Below are 15,675 nucleotides of genomic sequence, written 5' to 3' on the forward strand. Positions count from 1 at the left end.
GCCCCGGTGGGAAAGATGGAGGCGCCAGCGCCCCCCTGGTCCCCAGCCCCAAAAAGGTTGGGGGCCACTGTTTTAGAGGACCTAATAACAAACACATTAGGGCAGCCCTTGGCTATGGAGGTACTGCTGAAATATTTTCCAGCTAGACACCAGACATACGAGGATGCCACCTGGTTATGCCTCACTGCCATCCCTCCACCCAGAAGTGGAGCCTAGGGTAGCAAAGGTATAAATGTCTGGGGCCCCTCCCCTTCCCATCCCAACCAGGCTTAACATTGGCCACTTTGGGAGGGGGCAGGTCAACCTGCCCACATGGAGCCAGAAATGGCAGGCATGGGGTGGGAGGGCTCTCCCCAGCTGCCAGTATCAGGCCCCTCCAAGCTGCAGTACCATTAAGGAGCCATTGCGGTACTATGGCTGGGAAACAATGCGTTACAGTATATTTTTGTTGTGTAAGCCTGGGCAACGTACACACCGTGTTCCCTCTGCTCTCACGGGGGAAACAAGGCCTAATTCTAGCTGGGAAAATTGGCCTAGCACTTTGATATATCAGGTGCCTGCAAAGAGGGGAGAGAGGCCTGGTGGAGGAAACAGGGATAGGTGACCACCCCCCAAATTATTACTAGGGCTTATGTCAAGAATATGCCTTCATAGCCACGTCGTAGTGGAACCGAGCTTTATAGAATCATAGAGTTGGAAGGGGCCATACAGGCCATCTAGTCCAACCCCCTGCTCAACGTAGGATCAGCCCAAAGCATCCAAGAAAAGTATGTATGTGTGTGTTCAGCACAAGTTTGCTCCTTCCCAAGGACCTCGCCCCACTCCACTCAACATGTGGAATGAGCTTCCAAAAATGCATTAGACCCACTGGGTATTAGAAGGCACTGGTAGAAGATCACCTGCTTAAGGTCCCTGTTGCTCTTAAACGCAGTTAGGATTCTGTTCTAAAAGCAGCAAGGACACAATACTATGTTTTGAGATGCTTGTTTCCATTAACCTTTCAAATTTGGCTCTAGGTCTCAAGTCCAATGTGATAAATAACAGGAAATATCTAACAGCCAAAGTGGGAAATCAGGAACTTTATAAAAGAAGAAGAGTTGGTTCTTATATGCTGCTTCTCTCTACCCAAAGGAGGCTCAAAGTGGCTAACAGTTGTCTTCCCTTTCCTCTCCCCACAACAGACACCCTGTGAGGTGGGTGAGGCTGAGAGAGCCCTGATATCACTGCTCGGTCAGAACAGCTTTCTCAGTGCTGTGGCGAGCCCAAGGTCACCCAGCTGGCCACATGTGGGGGAGCGCAGAATAGAATCCAGCTCGCCAGATTAGAATTCCGCACACCTAACCACTACACCAAACTGGCCACTCATAGTCTCAGTTGCCTCATCTAATGATTTAAGAAATCCATCCCTTACCAGAAAAAGTGTGATGTTATTGTGAGCCACTGGGAGATACATGAGAAACTTTGGGCCTGTCACAATTCTCAGCAGCCTCTCAACCTCACAGGGTCAATGTGATTTGTAAGCCACTTTACTACCTTTGGGTAGTAAAACTCAGCTCTTCTGTTTATCCTGTCTTACTTTCTGCACTGGAGAAATACGAATGGTGACCAAATGCAGGCCAATGCACAACGCTGATGAGAACAGAATACTTGGGGCTATGGAACTCCCACCAGGTGGCAGCACCTGCCTGTTTACCTGATACCACATGAGATGGAAGTGCCTTCTATAGTGGTCACAGAACTCTCCTAAATCAGAGGATTGGAGAGAAGTTACATTCCCCCCCTTTAAAGATGGGGCATGGGGCTTATTTTCCACTTCCCCTTGTTCTTAATGGAAATTGCTCGAAGTGCATCTGGCTGCAAGGCACCCAATCAATCAGGGGTGACCAACTGTGGCTCTCCAGCTGTCCAGGGACTACTCAGTGAGCATCTGGAGAGCTCCAGTTTGGCCATCCCTGCCACAAATGCTTAGCAGTAAGAGTAAGTTGTTGACCACCCTCACCCCCTTTATAGCAGTTGTCACAAACACCCACAAGTCAGTCCTAAAGGCGGCACAAAAGACTCTTGTGTTTTAAGTAGCAAGAAGAGTTTTATTAGTGTCACTTCTTCAGTAAACCACAGCAACTGAAACTTGGGAGGCACAAGTCAAGGAAGCCCCAACGGAAGCGGGTTTTGTGTACACATAACATGTCGACAGTCTCAATGCCACTGAAGTGTGGAACATTTTCGAGCTTAACCGTTAGGGCAAGAGCTACTGAAGCTGGAGTGGGTGTGAGTGGGTGTGTTTGGAGGGGGGGGAGAACAAGTTCAGCAAGAGAATTTTATAAACCGAGCCAAGGACAGCTGTCGTTGTACAAGCGCTAAATCTTTTATCTGTCTTCTGGGTTAGGCTACAGGGTGGTTTCTTCTCTGCTTCTTCAGGCAGACTTGCACAAGGCTACAGCAGAAAAACGTACCTCTCCATGCTCACGCTCTGTGAACTGCCGGCAGATCTTGGCAGAAGCCTGAGAGAGAACATACAATTAGTAATCCCGACGCTAGCAATTCCACAGGGCCTGCAAAACGGAGCTCTTCCGCCAAGCATTCGGTTGAGGTTGGGAACTGACCATCTCCTGGGCCCTCAGAACCCCCATCCCGTGCCCACCAATCACATGGTTGGATTGTTAACAGTTGAATAGTTCCATGGTGGCTGATACTTTTGCTATTGTTAATTGATAACGATTATTGAATTCCTGTTATATCAGCCAGTGGTTTCGTATTCAAGACGCCCTGAGCCAATGGAATAAGTAAATAAAAGGGAAACAAAAACCAAATCTGACAAGTTAGAAACATAAAAGTTGAGCTGCAAAAGCAAAATGAGTTTAAAATCCAAGCAGTTCTTATAATTACATGTTACACAGTGGTCTTTGGTAGCCTATTTTCCAACATTAGACATTCTTATATACATGATAGCTGGAGCTTCACTGACTAGTTTTTTTAGCACTTAGCAAGCCTTAATATTACATATTTCCATATTGTACAAGTGCATGTAAGCTTAACTGCTGGGGAAAGGGCGCCTTAGAGTCTGAATCACGTCTGATTTTGTTCCTTATGTTCTATGTGTTGATGCTGGTTCTGTACTTGCGGTACGACACAGTGTGTACAACTGAGATCTTACCAATGTTTTCAACTTTTATTATATGCATGTAATTATAACATTTGGATTTTTTAATATATATATATTTTGCAATTCAAGCCTTAGTTTCCTAACTTCAGCCAGGTGTTCAAAGTAGGAGATAGCATAATCACAGTGGCCTTGCGATTCAGGACTTTTTTTTTTTTTTTGCAGGGGGGAGCCCCTAGGCAAGGCTAGGTACCTGATTGAAAACCTGACTTTGCTACCTAGATTAACACATGGTCTATGGCACTAAGTTCCACTTATTTATTTGACTTATAGCCCACCACTCCCACAAGGCTCATGGCGGGTCACAACAATAAATCCCCCTAATACAATAAAATCTTCTAAAAAAGCTGAACCTATCCAAGCGGTGGCAACATTATACCACCCAGCTCATAACTCAAGGAGGGAGTACAATCACCATAGTCATAACCCTAAGAGGGAAGGCGGAGGGGGGTCCAATCTACTATGGAGGTGCTGGCCTCAACCAAAATCCTGGCGGAAGAGCTCCATTTTGCAGACCCTGTGGAAAGCTGGTAAGAGATCCTTTAATGGAGAATGTGCCTGTATTCGTCTTCATTAATGAGATGCATCCTGTATCCATTTTGCTAAACCCTGCTTCAACCTCTATCAGCTGAGCAAACCTAACCACTGTTTCACAGGAGAAAGCCCCATTGGCTAACGTAGATGGGCTTTCTGAATCAATCGGCTTTGAGTTGCTCTCTCTGTTTAGAGAAGGGAAATATATAAGCCAAAATGGGGGGGGGGGGGGGAGATGTGTGACACAATCCCAACCCATTGGAAAGTTGTGCCAAGGAAAAGGGATCGGAGAGTGTTTACCTTCATCAGGGCGTCACCCGAACTCGCTCCATGGTTGATGGGGAAAGGCAGTCGTCCATCTGAAAGGAACAAGCGGAGCAAATTTATGAAATTGGTGGGCCAAGAGGCTGTGCTTGAAAGAGAGTTCCTTGATTAGAGACTCGCAGAAAAAGAGCCAACCCTTAGTCATTGCCCCTGAAGAGAATGTCATGGGGCTGGGGGTTGTGTTTAAGGATGGTGGCTTCTAATCTGGTAAGCCAGGTTTCATTCCCCACTCCTCCACATGCAACCAGCTGGGCGACCTTGGGCTAGCCCCAGTACTGTTAGAGCTGTTCTCACAGAGCACTTCTGTCCCAGCATTCTCAGCCCCACCTACCTCACAGGGTGAATGTTGTGTGGAGAGGAAGGAAAGGAGATTATAAACCGCTTGGAGACTCCTTCGAGTACTGAAAAGCAGACTATACAAGCCAACTTCAACTTTATTATTTATTTATGGTATGGGATATGCGTTATGTTGCCGGGAGATCCTAAGTCTGTCTGACTGCCGGCCAAGAGATGTTCAGAGGTGGCCGGCCATTGCCTGCCCCCACGTCATGACCCTGGTATTCCTTGGAGGTCTCTCTTCCAAGTGCAAGCCAGGGCCAACCTCCTTAGATTCTGAGATCTGATGGGATCAGCTTTGCCTGGGTTATCCGGGGCCCATTCCGCACACGTTGGATAATTGTAGGTGATTTTTGCAGCTAACTGCAAATACACATGGAGCAAATTTGAAATCCCCACTTTGCTGATTCCCATGATCCTAACCCCAGAAGTTCCCTGTTACTTTAAACAGAAGTTAGTAATTCCTGTTTGGTTGATCATGCAAGCCTAAAAGAAACGTGCTGATAACCATGTTGAATGGATTTTGACAGCAAGGTATGGAGGAGCTTCAACAGAAACCTCTTTGGTTGCGAAGGGGTGGGGGATGCAAATGTTCTGGCCGATTGAATCAAGGACTATTTCTAGAAGATCTCCGCTCAAACCAGTCAAGGCAGTTGGCTTGGGGGGCAGGATACTGAGGAGCTACCAGGAAACCACAGGCATTTGTTTGGGAAATAACAGGAGACTCTGGGGGTGGAACCAGGAGTGGGCGGGATTTAGGGAGGGGAGGGATTCCAGTGGAGAGTAACGCTATTGGAGGATTGACTCTTTTCTCCAGAACTGATCTGTCACTTGGAAATGAGCAATAATTCCAGGGGATCTCCAAATCCAACCTGGGAAGTCACATCTAGGGTTGGGCACTTCAGCCACTGGAGCACCCAACCCTAGTCGCATCCTTACGGATTCACACAGCATACAGCTTGATACACAGCAGTATGGCTGTCTCTCCCACCAAGGGAGAAGGAAATTCCTCCTTACTCAAACTGCTGTTTCCAACAACGATGGACCACACACAAGGGTTCAACTACACCTTCAGACACTCAGTACACGTCTTTGTGGAACGGGTGCTTTATGGGCGCGGACAGGGGACAGATGTCCGAAAGGCTGAAAGTGTGACTCCTAAATTATTGTCAAAAATGCAATGAATCCAAAATTTCTGTGGTCTATATGGCAGCTCAGCTAAAAAAAAAACAAAGTTATATAATGGTACAGCTTATTATTAACATGTGTGAAGGTTGTGACCCTTCTAAGCCCCTCAGTTATGGGTGGGTCATCCTAGCAGCCCTAGCAAAGCTTCTTCTACCAGCTCCCTACCCAAGAGCACAGCTGCTTCGACCAGCTCCCTCCCCTGCCCCAGATGGCCCAAGCTTGACCAATCTAATTAGATCTCAGAAGCTAAGCAGGGTCGACCCCAGCTGGCATTTGGATGGGAGACCTCTGAGGAATACCAGGGTCATGATGCGGAGACAGGCAATGGCTAGCCACCTCTGAATGGTGCAAACCCTGTGGGGTCTTGTGACAATCGCAAAACAGAAACAACAAACCGGCATTCTGTTGGACCTGCCTCTCCATGCCAGAAGAAGCCACCCACTGCCTTTTAAAGACAGACATTTAATGGTTGCTCTTGCTTTGTAACGGTCATATTTAAATCCAGGACTGTACGCTCTTGCCTGGAGTTCAGAGGAACGGAACTGTGCGATGAGTCACTCCCATTTATAGAAATGTTACTCATTGTTGTTAAATCATCTTCTTGTTCTACTGAGCTCCATCCCTTAAGGGTGCAATTTAACCATGGGCCAGCAGGCCAGCTCTTTGGACCGGCCACATGGACAACCAGGCCACACGCAAAGATCTCCAGCTTGCTCCAGTCTTACAGTCCCTGGGAAGCACTGGATTGCCAGGTTTTTAGTCCAGTGGAGCAACAAAGTGGTTATTGTAAGCAGAAAACGTGTTTCTGACAAACCTACCCAGTTCATAGAGGTGGCCATCCACGGTGGCAAAGAGAATGAAATGGAAGTTCACTTTATCATCTTCAACCTAAGGAAAAAGAGAAAGAGAGAATGACTCTAGTGGCCTAATCACCCCCTTACGTTTTGCGCATGCCTCCACCTTTGATGTCCTGAGAGAAGACGTGTTCCTTCTGCTCTTAAAAAATAGTTCTCTCTCTTCTTACCCTTAACAGACTCTCTGGAATCTAGAAGCCAGGAGTATTATAGCCCCCTCCCATTTTCTCTGCAAGCACTGGCAGCTTCCTATGCCTTAATATTCTCAGCCCCGTGCTTTTCTCTTGGGAGCCCTGTCTATTTTAGGATTCACTTACCCGACATTGGCCTTCTTGTGCTACTGCGTTGTGGGCTTCCTGAATGGCCTGGCGGAAGAGAGAGGGTAAAATGGATGAGGACATTTTAAATGCAAGCTGATGCCAGAGGCCATCAAGAGCCTAGTGTCAGAGCCCCCCGTCCTCCATCATGTACCTTGTTGTTCTCAAGTCTTTTTGCCCTCTCATCGGGAGACAGATTTGCTGTGGCGTTGAGGAACTCCTTTAGGGCAGAGCCTTTATCTGCAAGCAATGGAATCAAAGTGCTCAGTGCAATACAGGAGGGGGAAAGAGACTTCTGATACAAATGTACTGGAACAGAGATTCCCAGCAAGGTTTCCAGGAAACCCAGAAGTTCGAATGGCCGCTGACATCACTAGATAAAACTGGAGCCCACTCCCCCTGTTGCTCTACAGGCCAATTCTCTTTCTCCACAATGGAAACAGTAAACAATCAATTGATTGGCTAGCTCCCACATCTTATTTTCATGTCCACCTCTTGGAAGGGGCCTGGCATTGCTTCCGGGGGTCCCTCCATAGTCAAAAGATTGAAAAGGGCTGTACTGTCCAAGCAAGAAATCTGCTGTTCTACACTACAACAGTGGCAAGATTAGTAATTGCTAAGAAATGGAAATCCCAGGATATACTGACTATAGATGACTGGCTGGACACACTTGCCAAATTGGCTAAAATGGCTAAACTTTCATCGATGGTAAAAGGAGCAAAAGAAGAGACAGCAGGGGGTGAGGGGGACTGGGTTAGATGATTTTCTGTCTATCTACTTTTATAAAAAAATAAACATGATTTAAAAAAAGAAAGAAAGAGGCTTCCAAGGTATCTTTCATTCTCTAATCAGCATTTAAGCCCTGGTTGGATCCAATGCACTTGTCATTCCACCTGGTCCCGCCTTAAAACGTGAGAATTATTTCATAGAACTGTCATGGTCCTGTTTGAAGGCTTCTAGCAGCCTTCTCCAATCTTCATGCAAGGCTTATTTTGAAACTTTATATATCTGTATTTCTGTTTGTGACCCAAAGATTAAGCCCTCAATTTATTCCAAATCCCCCACAATCCTTCCAGTCCTACCAGGCTTACCAAACACTATTTTATCTTGATTGTTGGCCACCGCGTGTACAAGGCCGATTGTGCCACAGGAATTGCTGGCGGTCTGCTTCAGGAAGTAGACCTTGGAGCTCACTTCTTGACCCTTCAGTTCTTCCAGCTGCTTTTTCCTGAAGTTCTCGTGCTAGAGCAATACAAGAGTGTGCTGCATCAGCACGTGCATTTGTCCCGAAGTTCATTGCAAACTGAAGCGGTATTCAAATCAGCGTGCATCATGTTTTTGCACACGGGTATTTCCTCCTAATCTGGGAGAAAAGCACGTGCACCGTTCATGCCAGTATGAAACTGCACATTCATGACAGTGCGCTGAAGTCCATTAAATAAGTGATATTCAAGCATAATCGAGAGAGACGAAAAGGCCAGGTGTGAGCCAGGTGGGAAGATAGGTTTTCCCCCCTGAGGTCTTGAATCCTAAAAGGCATGCTTCACTTTTCCTGTCATACAGGCAAGACTGACACATGCCACACCCCTGGTGCACCTGAATACCCACCTGTGCCGTCAGAGGGAAGAGCAACAGCAATGCACAAGCCGGACTGGGCACGGCCTTCAAAGCATCTTCCTCAAACCCAAGCACGTCCACAAACTGCCAGCCCGGGCTCACTCCAAGCCGAGAGAGCACCTGCAGCAGTAAAAAAAGCGAAGGAAAGAGGGAGACAATCGATGCTGAGCACAGAAACATCAAGCATCAACCCCACGCTGTGTGTGTGTTGTTTGTGTACAGTGTCACCAAGTCACTGGCAACCCCTTGGGTTTTTGAGGTAAGAGAGGTGGTTTCTCATTGCCTGCCTCTGCACCACAGTCCTCATCTTCCTAGGTGAATACGAGCCAGGGCTGACCCTGCTGAGCTTCTGCCATCAGGCTAGCCAGGGGCTTCCAGGGCAGAGCAACACCATACGAGCCAGTACAGCCTAGGAGCTGGCGACCGCTCCCTGTGGGAAAGAGTCAGGTTTTATATCCTACTTTTCGCTGCCTGAAGGAGCCTCAAAGCGGCTTCCAATCACCAGCCCTTCCTCTCCCCATAACAGACACCCCATGAGGGAGGTGGGGCTAAGAGAGCTCTGAGAGGACTAGGACTGGTTGAAGGTCACCCAGCTGGCTGGCTGTGGGGGAGGAGTGGGGAATTAAACCGGCCTTCCAGATCAGAGGCCACTGCCCTTAACTGCTACACCAAACTAGCTCCTTGGCTGGAGGAATTTCTTATCCGTCCTTCACGTATCTGCCGAGGACGGCAGCTAATAAGCATCGTGAGCAGGCCGGTCTCAAAGGAGGAGTTGAGAGTGTGCATGTCTGATGAGACCCCAAGATGGATTTCCAGCATCTGAGGTCAGGCCAAGCAAGTGTCTGGGCCACCTGAACCCAGCCATGAACCAAAACAGGAAGGGCTACAGGGAAGGGCTGGAATTCCTCCTGCTGCTGCTGGCCACGATGAGCGGTAGGATTGGGGCCTTTGGCTTGAGCCCGCAGGGCAAACCCTTTCTCATGTCCTCTAGGAAGGTAAGTGCTGGTGGCACCACAAGTATCACTTATACAGAAAGGAGGCGATTTCTGTCATGAGAGGAGAGACTGTCCAATAGCACGACTTTTCTTATTTGTCCTATGATGTCTGTGTCATGTAGCCAGGAAACCCGAGGATTGTCTGGCATCTGGGCGAGGAACGCTTGGAGGAGGTTGGCCAGCGCCTGCCTCTGCATCATGACGGCCTCTGGTGTTCCCTGAACGCACCCCATCCAAATCCTTGGAGGGCTCCCACCCAATACTAGCCGGGCTGGCCCAGCTGAGCATCTGAGATCTCATGGGCTGGGGCTTGCCCGGGCTATCCAAGCCAGGGGCATTATTAAGTCTAGACTTAGGGGACAGCCCCAGGATCTCTTCTGCAGGAAAACTGGGCAGAAGGTTCTGCTTCTCTGTCCCCCAGCAGTCTAGGGCAAGAAGGAAGCCGAGAGGAGGCAGAGAGAAGGGATTCTCCAGCCAGCTGCCCCTCTTCCCCTACAAGCGCCAGGGTGACACAGCACAAAGCACAGGCCTGCACCGCCACCTGCCGGCCGTCCTAAAAACAGCCAGACAGACCCCCTTCAACAGCTCCACGGGGGTGGGGTGGACTGTAGATCCCCCCCAACCTGTCTCCCCTTTCCCCGAAGGCTTCAAGACGTTCCCCTCCAACTCTGGAGGGAGGGGAGGAGGAGGAGGAGGAGGGAGACCCCCATTGCAGCCCTTTCTCAGCTGTCAGGGCGGGGAGGGGAGGAAGAGGAAAGGAGCGCGAGGAAACGCCCATCCAACACCAAAGCAGCATCTCCTTCTTCGCAGCCGTCTGGGGCGACACTCACCTTGTTCAGCATCTGGAAGAGAGCAACACGCGAGATGTCAGCCTGGCTCAGGGTGGGGCCGCCCCCCCCCCATCATGGACCCAAAATGTCTCCCCTAAGCAGGATCTGGTTCAGACCCCCACCCCCACCCCCACCCCCACCCCCACCCCCAAGCAGCCTCCTCCCTAGGCATGTCGAACTCGCGCTGCTGCCACCGGGAGCAAGGGCCGCAGGAGGCGCTTGCTCGGGCTTCCTGCCCGGCACCTGGGCACCGCCCGCCCGGAGCCACACCTGCCGCCGCCCCAGCCCCAGCCCGGCTGCTCCCCCCGAGCTGCCTTACCTCGGGGTTGATCTCCATGGGCTGCCAAGCCATTGTTGCAAGCAGCTCCGGAGCTGAGCTTCGCGAGAAACACAGAAGCGCGCCGACCACGAGCAGCAGCAGCAGCAGCAGCAGAAGACGCCGAGCCGAGCCGCCACCCGCCCACCGCTTTATAAAGCCACCGGGCTGACTCACTGATGGGATGGGAGGGGGGGGAGGGAGGAAAAGCTAGCGCGAAGCCGCTCCAGGAGGAACCCACCCCCTGCCAAACCCCCCCCCCCGGCTTCTAGGAATGGTACCTCCTTCCCTCTGCGAAGGTACCCCCTGTCCTTGCGCTGGGCGTGTCCATTGAGTTGCACGGGGGGAGGGCGCGGTCCGCCGGAGCGAAGGCGGCCCTTAGTACAGTCCTAGGTCGCCTGATCAGAGCTGGCTCGACAAGCGGCCGGCCGGCCTGGAGAGATCAGCCGTGGAGGAGCGGCGGTCGCTGGGGCTGAACGGGCAGCAGCAAAACGCTGGCGAGGCAGACCCGATGGTGACTGTGCTGCGAAGCCGGTGGGGCAACGGCGCTGCTTTCAGTTCGCGAAGGGCCTTCCGCGCACGTCGGATAACGCGCTTTGCATGCACTTTCGAAGTGAAGTTGCCTCTTGCGCGGAAGGAAATCCAGCTGTCAAAGCGCATTAACCGCTGCGTGCGGAAGAGAGGGAGCAGGCTTTGGAGCTCCAAACGAGGTGCTTTTCGGCCAGCAGCAAGTGGAAACGTGGGTTCAAATGCTGCCTTGGCTAGTGCTTGGGAATGGAAGAGATGAGATTGTCAGTTATTGGTATAGAGCTCCAATTGGCCTGGAGGGGTTGAGAAGGGGCCTGGGTGGGCCTATTTGCAGCTGTGCTTCCCAACCACATTCTGCAAGATTGTGCCACTTCTGGGGTTCCTCAAAGCCTGAAGAATGTTTCAGGGTGTTCTAAATAGCAAAAAAATGAGAAAGGCAGATTATATATACATATAATTAACATTCATAGTTATCAATTTAAAACATAACAAGATCAGGGTCCAGTGGCACCTTTAAGACCAACAAAGATTTATTCAAGGCGTGAGCTTTCGAGTACAAGCAATCTTCCTCAGACCTTGCACTCGAAAAGCTCATGCCTTGAATACATCTTTGTTAGTCTTAAAGGTGCCACTGGACTCTGATTTTGTTTTGTTGTGCTGCTTCAGACCAACACGGATAATTTTTTTTTAAATCTAATTTTAAAACATACTTCATCAATCGTATGTAAAACAAACAGAATCTGTCTGCTCAATCTGTCTGGTTACTCTGGGGAAATAGCATTGGGCGGGGGAGACTTAAAGTGCACTTCAGTGCAGTTTTTTGGGCAGATCTAGGAAAGGAGGGGTTTGGTATTTTCCAGCCTCAAAAGCTGAAGCTCTGACATTTTCATGTGATGTGCTCCTCAATCAACCTGTTTAGGGCTGCTGCTCCCCAAATCACCATTGAGCTTTACCTCATGTTGTTGCTGATGGGAAACACACTTAAAACAGGGGCTTCAGATGGCTCTGCAGGGATCCCCCAATTTTTACAAGGCGTTCTCCTCCTCCAATAGACAGATTATAATGAAATCATGGAGCTATAAAGACAATACATACACTCACATCAACGTCCATGTGCCACTCCACAAAAACATGAATCCAGTATTCTGTGGCATCGCAGGCACAAGAACACATGTATTCTTTCAAAAGTGATGCTCGTTATTTTGAGCATGGAGTTATCTGAAAGCAGCTGTCAAATTTCACATGGTCATGGAGTGATCTAAGGAAGATGCAGATCCAGCATGTTGTGGCTCCTGCAACCTGACTGAGCTTCAGATCTTATAGGCATCCATGAATTGCTTTGCAGCATTTCAAATTGGGTAAAATAAATTCTAAGAGATCTTTACAATGTGTACACAAAGCCCTGCAGAATTCACTTCTTGCTTACACATTGCATCCCTGCCTGTGGGCTGCACCAGAATATATTGCGATGAGGCAGCTCAAGGTATTGATATGGTACAAAACATGAAATATCAATGGATCCTTTAAGAAACTTTGACTGGCATATTGGGTACATGGTTGTCCCTTCCTTATGCTGTCCTCACAACAATCCTTGGTGTCATGGTTAAGAGTGGCAGCCTGTAATCTGGAGAACCGGGTTTGGTTCCTCATTCCCCCACATGCAGCTATCTTGAGCCAGTCTCAGTTCTTTCAGAGCTCTCTCAGCCTCACCTACCTCAAAGGGAGTCTGTTGGGGGGAGAGGAAGGGAAAGCAATTGTAAGCTCCTTTGAGACATATGAGGCCTGCTGGGTGATCTTGGGCTAGGCTCAGTTCTCTTAGAGCTCTCTCAGCATCACCTACCTCTCAGGGGAGTCTGTTTTGGGAAGAGGAAGGTTATGGCAGTTGTACGCCCCTTTAAGACTCCTTCAAGTAGATAAAAGTTGAGTATTAAAACTTTCAGGTAGTAAAAAGTAGGGTACAAAAACAGTTCTTACAAAACCACTTTTGGGCTCCCCCCCCCCTCCATACATCTGTTTTTCTGTGGGGTGAAGTGTTCAACTGTGGGGTGATGTATCCCACTGAATGATGTTTGGTTTGGGGTGTTCATCTTTGAGTACTGATTGCCAGATGGACGTGTTCTCATTGGGAATATAATCATATTCAGATGCTCTTACCCCCTGAAAGAATTCTTATAATCTCAGATACACTATTTTTCAGATGGGCTGTAATACCTTGCTTGAATACAAGAGTGAAGATGGGTATAGTCAAAAATTTTAGGCTTTCATTTTAGGCTTTCAAGTGTGATCTCTTCCACACTTTGTTAAATTTTCTGTAGCACAGATCATAAGTGAGATTGTTTATAATCAGTCTGTGTGTCCAACTGAAGCCCTTTTCTAATTGGGGAAAAATATTAACTGCTTACATCTTATAACCATGATAATTTTGAGCACTGAGGATGTGCATATGTACACAGAAAAAACAGCATGAGAGAATTCTTATAAAAGCCTTCTGATTCATTCTGAATTCTCAACACTTTGTGCTTTAGTGGGAACACCATGTTTAATATGTTCGGTTATTTTTCTCAAGATGATGAAAACTCGGAAGTTGTGGTTTTTCATCACTCTTAAAGTTGTATAATTCCCCAGGAGCCATTATTTTTATCTTCTTGATCTTCAGCTGTAATCCTGCTTTGACAATTTCTGCTCATCCGTGGTAGTTTTAGGCCTTCACTATTATCTGCCAGAGCATCTTGTGACGCAGAGTGGTAAGGCAGCGACATGCTGTCTGAAGCTCTGACCATGAGGCTGGGAGTTCGATCCCAGCAGCTGGCTCAAGGTTGACTCAGCCTTCCATCCTTCTGAGGTCGGTAAAATGAGTACCCAGCTTGCTGGAGGGTAAACGGTAATGACTGGGGAAGGCACTGGCAAACCACCCCATATTGAGTCTGCCATGAAAATGCTAGAGGGCGTCACCCCAAGGGTCAGACATGACCCGGTGCGTGCACAGGGGAGACCTTTACCTTTATTATATGCCAGCAATGTGGCATCATCCGCAGGCCTAAAATTCTTATTCCTTACACCACTTCTCACTCCACCTCCATCTAAATCTAATCCAGTTTTCCTTATGATTTGCACATAGACTGAAGAGATAAACTACACCCCTATCTGACACCTTGGCCCACTGGAAACCAAATGGTGGCCTTTTGTCCAGGCTTTCTAACATGTTATCATAAATAAACCGGCATTCTATTTTGCTTTTATTCATGGTATAAATCAATTCTATTTTTCTGAACTCTCAGTTTCCCATTATGGAATTTCTGATTCAGAAAGTTAGGCAGCTGTGAATCTGGAAACCAAGGGAGAGAGCAGCTGCTATTCTGACTTAAATGTTTCACAGGGAACAGCAGTGTTATTATTAATTTGTAAAAATTATCTAGTTTAGCAGCCTTCCAAATACAGCACTGCCATTCAGACCATCAATGTTGAATCCTTAATTCAAGGACAGCAGATGACAACAGTGAGGAAGAAGCATTTAAGAGTGGGGTCTGTGAGACACGGGTTCGAATTAATGGATGATTTTTAGACCAGTCATAGGCTTGCAGCCTAACCTCCCATCACAAGGTAGTTGTGTGAATGAAACAGAAGTGAAGAGAATAATGTCAGCTGCTTAGTTTATTTATTTTACATTTATATACCACCCTCCCCTGAGGCTCAGGGTGGTTTACATAGAACTTAGCAGAACAGGAACAATACAGAAAACCTATGGCTATAAATAACAATACTAAAAAGTAGATATAAGTAAAACAGTAATGTGGTAGAACATTAGCCCCGTGATTAGACAGTTCAGGCGATGATTTTCATGGGGGGGAGGTTGGGGGGCCCAGAGGAAGGTAATGGTTCTGGTCAACCTCAACCAAATGTCTGGCAGGAGTTCCCTTTTACAGGCCCCACAGAATTGTTCTATTTCCACAAGCACCCTGATCTTCTTTGGGAGCTTGTTCTACCAGGTGGGGGCCAGGATGGAGAAAGCTCTGGCCCTAGTTGAGGTCAAGTGGACTTCCTTGGGGCTGGGATCACTAGGCAGTTGGAAGTAGCGGAGCGTAGAGCTCTTTGATGGGTGTAGGCAGAAAGGTGGTCCCTCAAATACACTGGGTCTGGACTGTGTATGGCCTTAAAGGTAATTACCAGAACCTTAAGTCTGATCTGGAATTCGACTGTTAGCCAGCGCAGTTGTTGAAGGATGGGCTGAATGTGGGATCTCCAAGTTGTTGCTGTGAGGATTCTGGCAGTAGCCTTCTGGAGCTGTAATAGTTTCCAGATCAAAGTTAAGGGCAGGCCTCAGTAGAGCAAGTTGCAGAAGTCCAATCTAGAGGTGACCATCGTGTGGATCTTTGTGGCTAGGTGTCTCAGGGCCAAGTATGGTGCTAGTAGTTTGGCTTGGCAGAGATGGAAGAATGCCAGCCACTCTACTGTCATGACCTGAGCCTTCATTGAGAGTGAGGCATCAAAGATCATGCCCAGGTTCCTGAAGGAGTAAGCCACTGAAAGCTGCACCCCATCCAGGAATGGGGAATCAAACCTGCTTTTTACTACCCAAAGCAGCATACCATTCCTCTCCCCAAAGTAGACACCTTGTGAGATAGGTGGGGCTGAGAGAGAGAACTGTGACTGGCCCAAGGGTGACCAGAAGGCCTCCT

At 48.4% G+C, this 15,675-nt stretch overlaps 1 protein-coding gene across 2 annotated transcripts; it reads right to left on the minus strand.

The window, feature by feature from the left end:
- Nucleotides 1–2,061: 2,061 nt before the first annotated feature.
- Nucleotides 2,062–10,618, minus strand: UCHL1 (ubiquitin C-terminal hydrolase L1). Of its 2 annotated transcripts, none has more exons than XM_077301855.1 (9): nucleotides 10,475–10,618; nucleotides 10,111–10,167; nucleotides 8,322–8,450; nucleotides 7,805–7,955; nucleotides 6,868–6,953; nucleotides 6,714–6,761; nucleotides 6,361–6,430; nucleotides 3,995–4,053; nucleotides 2,062–2,501 (listed from the first exon to the last, which is right to left on the minus strand). In XM_077301855.1, the coding sequence occupies exons 1-9, from the start codon at nucleotides 10,505–10,507 to the stop codon at nucleotides 2,415–2,417; spliced, it is 720 nt and encodes a 239-aa protein (XP_077157970.1). In that variant the 5' UTR covers nucleotides 10,508–10,618; the 3' UTR covers nucleotides 2,062–2,414. The 2 variants fall into 2 exon arrangements, with proteins under 2 accessions (XP_077157970.1, XP_077157971.1); XM_077301856.1 differs by having other exon boundaries at nucleotides 10,156–10,167; nucleotides 10,475–10,615.
- Between the last annotated feature and the right edge of the window lie 5,057 nt (nucleotides 10,619–15,675).

The sequence above is a fragment of the Paroedura picta genome, chromosome 10 (genome assembly GCF_049243985.1).
Source record: "Paroedura picta isolate Pp20150507F chromosome 10, Ppicta_v3.0, whole genome shotgun sequence".
Lineage (NCBI taxonomy): Eukaryota > Metazoa > Chordata > Lepidosauria > Squamata > Gekkonidae > Paroedura > Paroedura picta.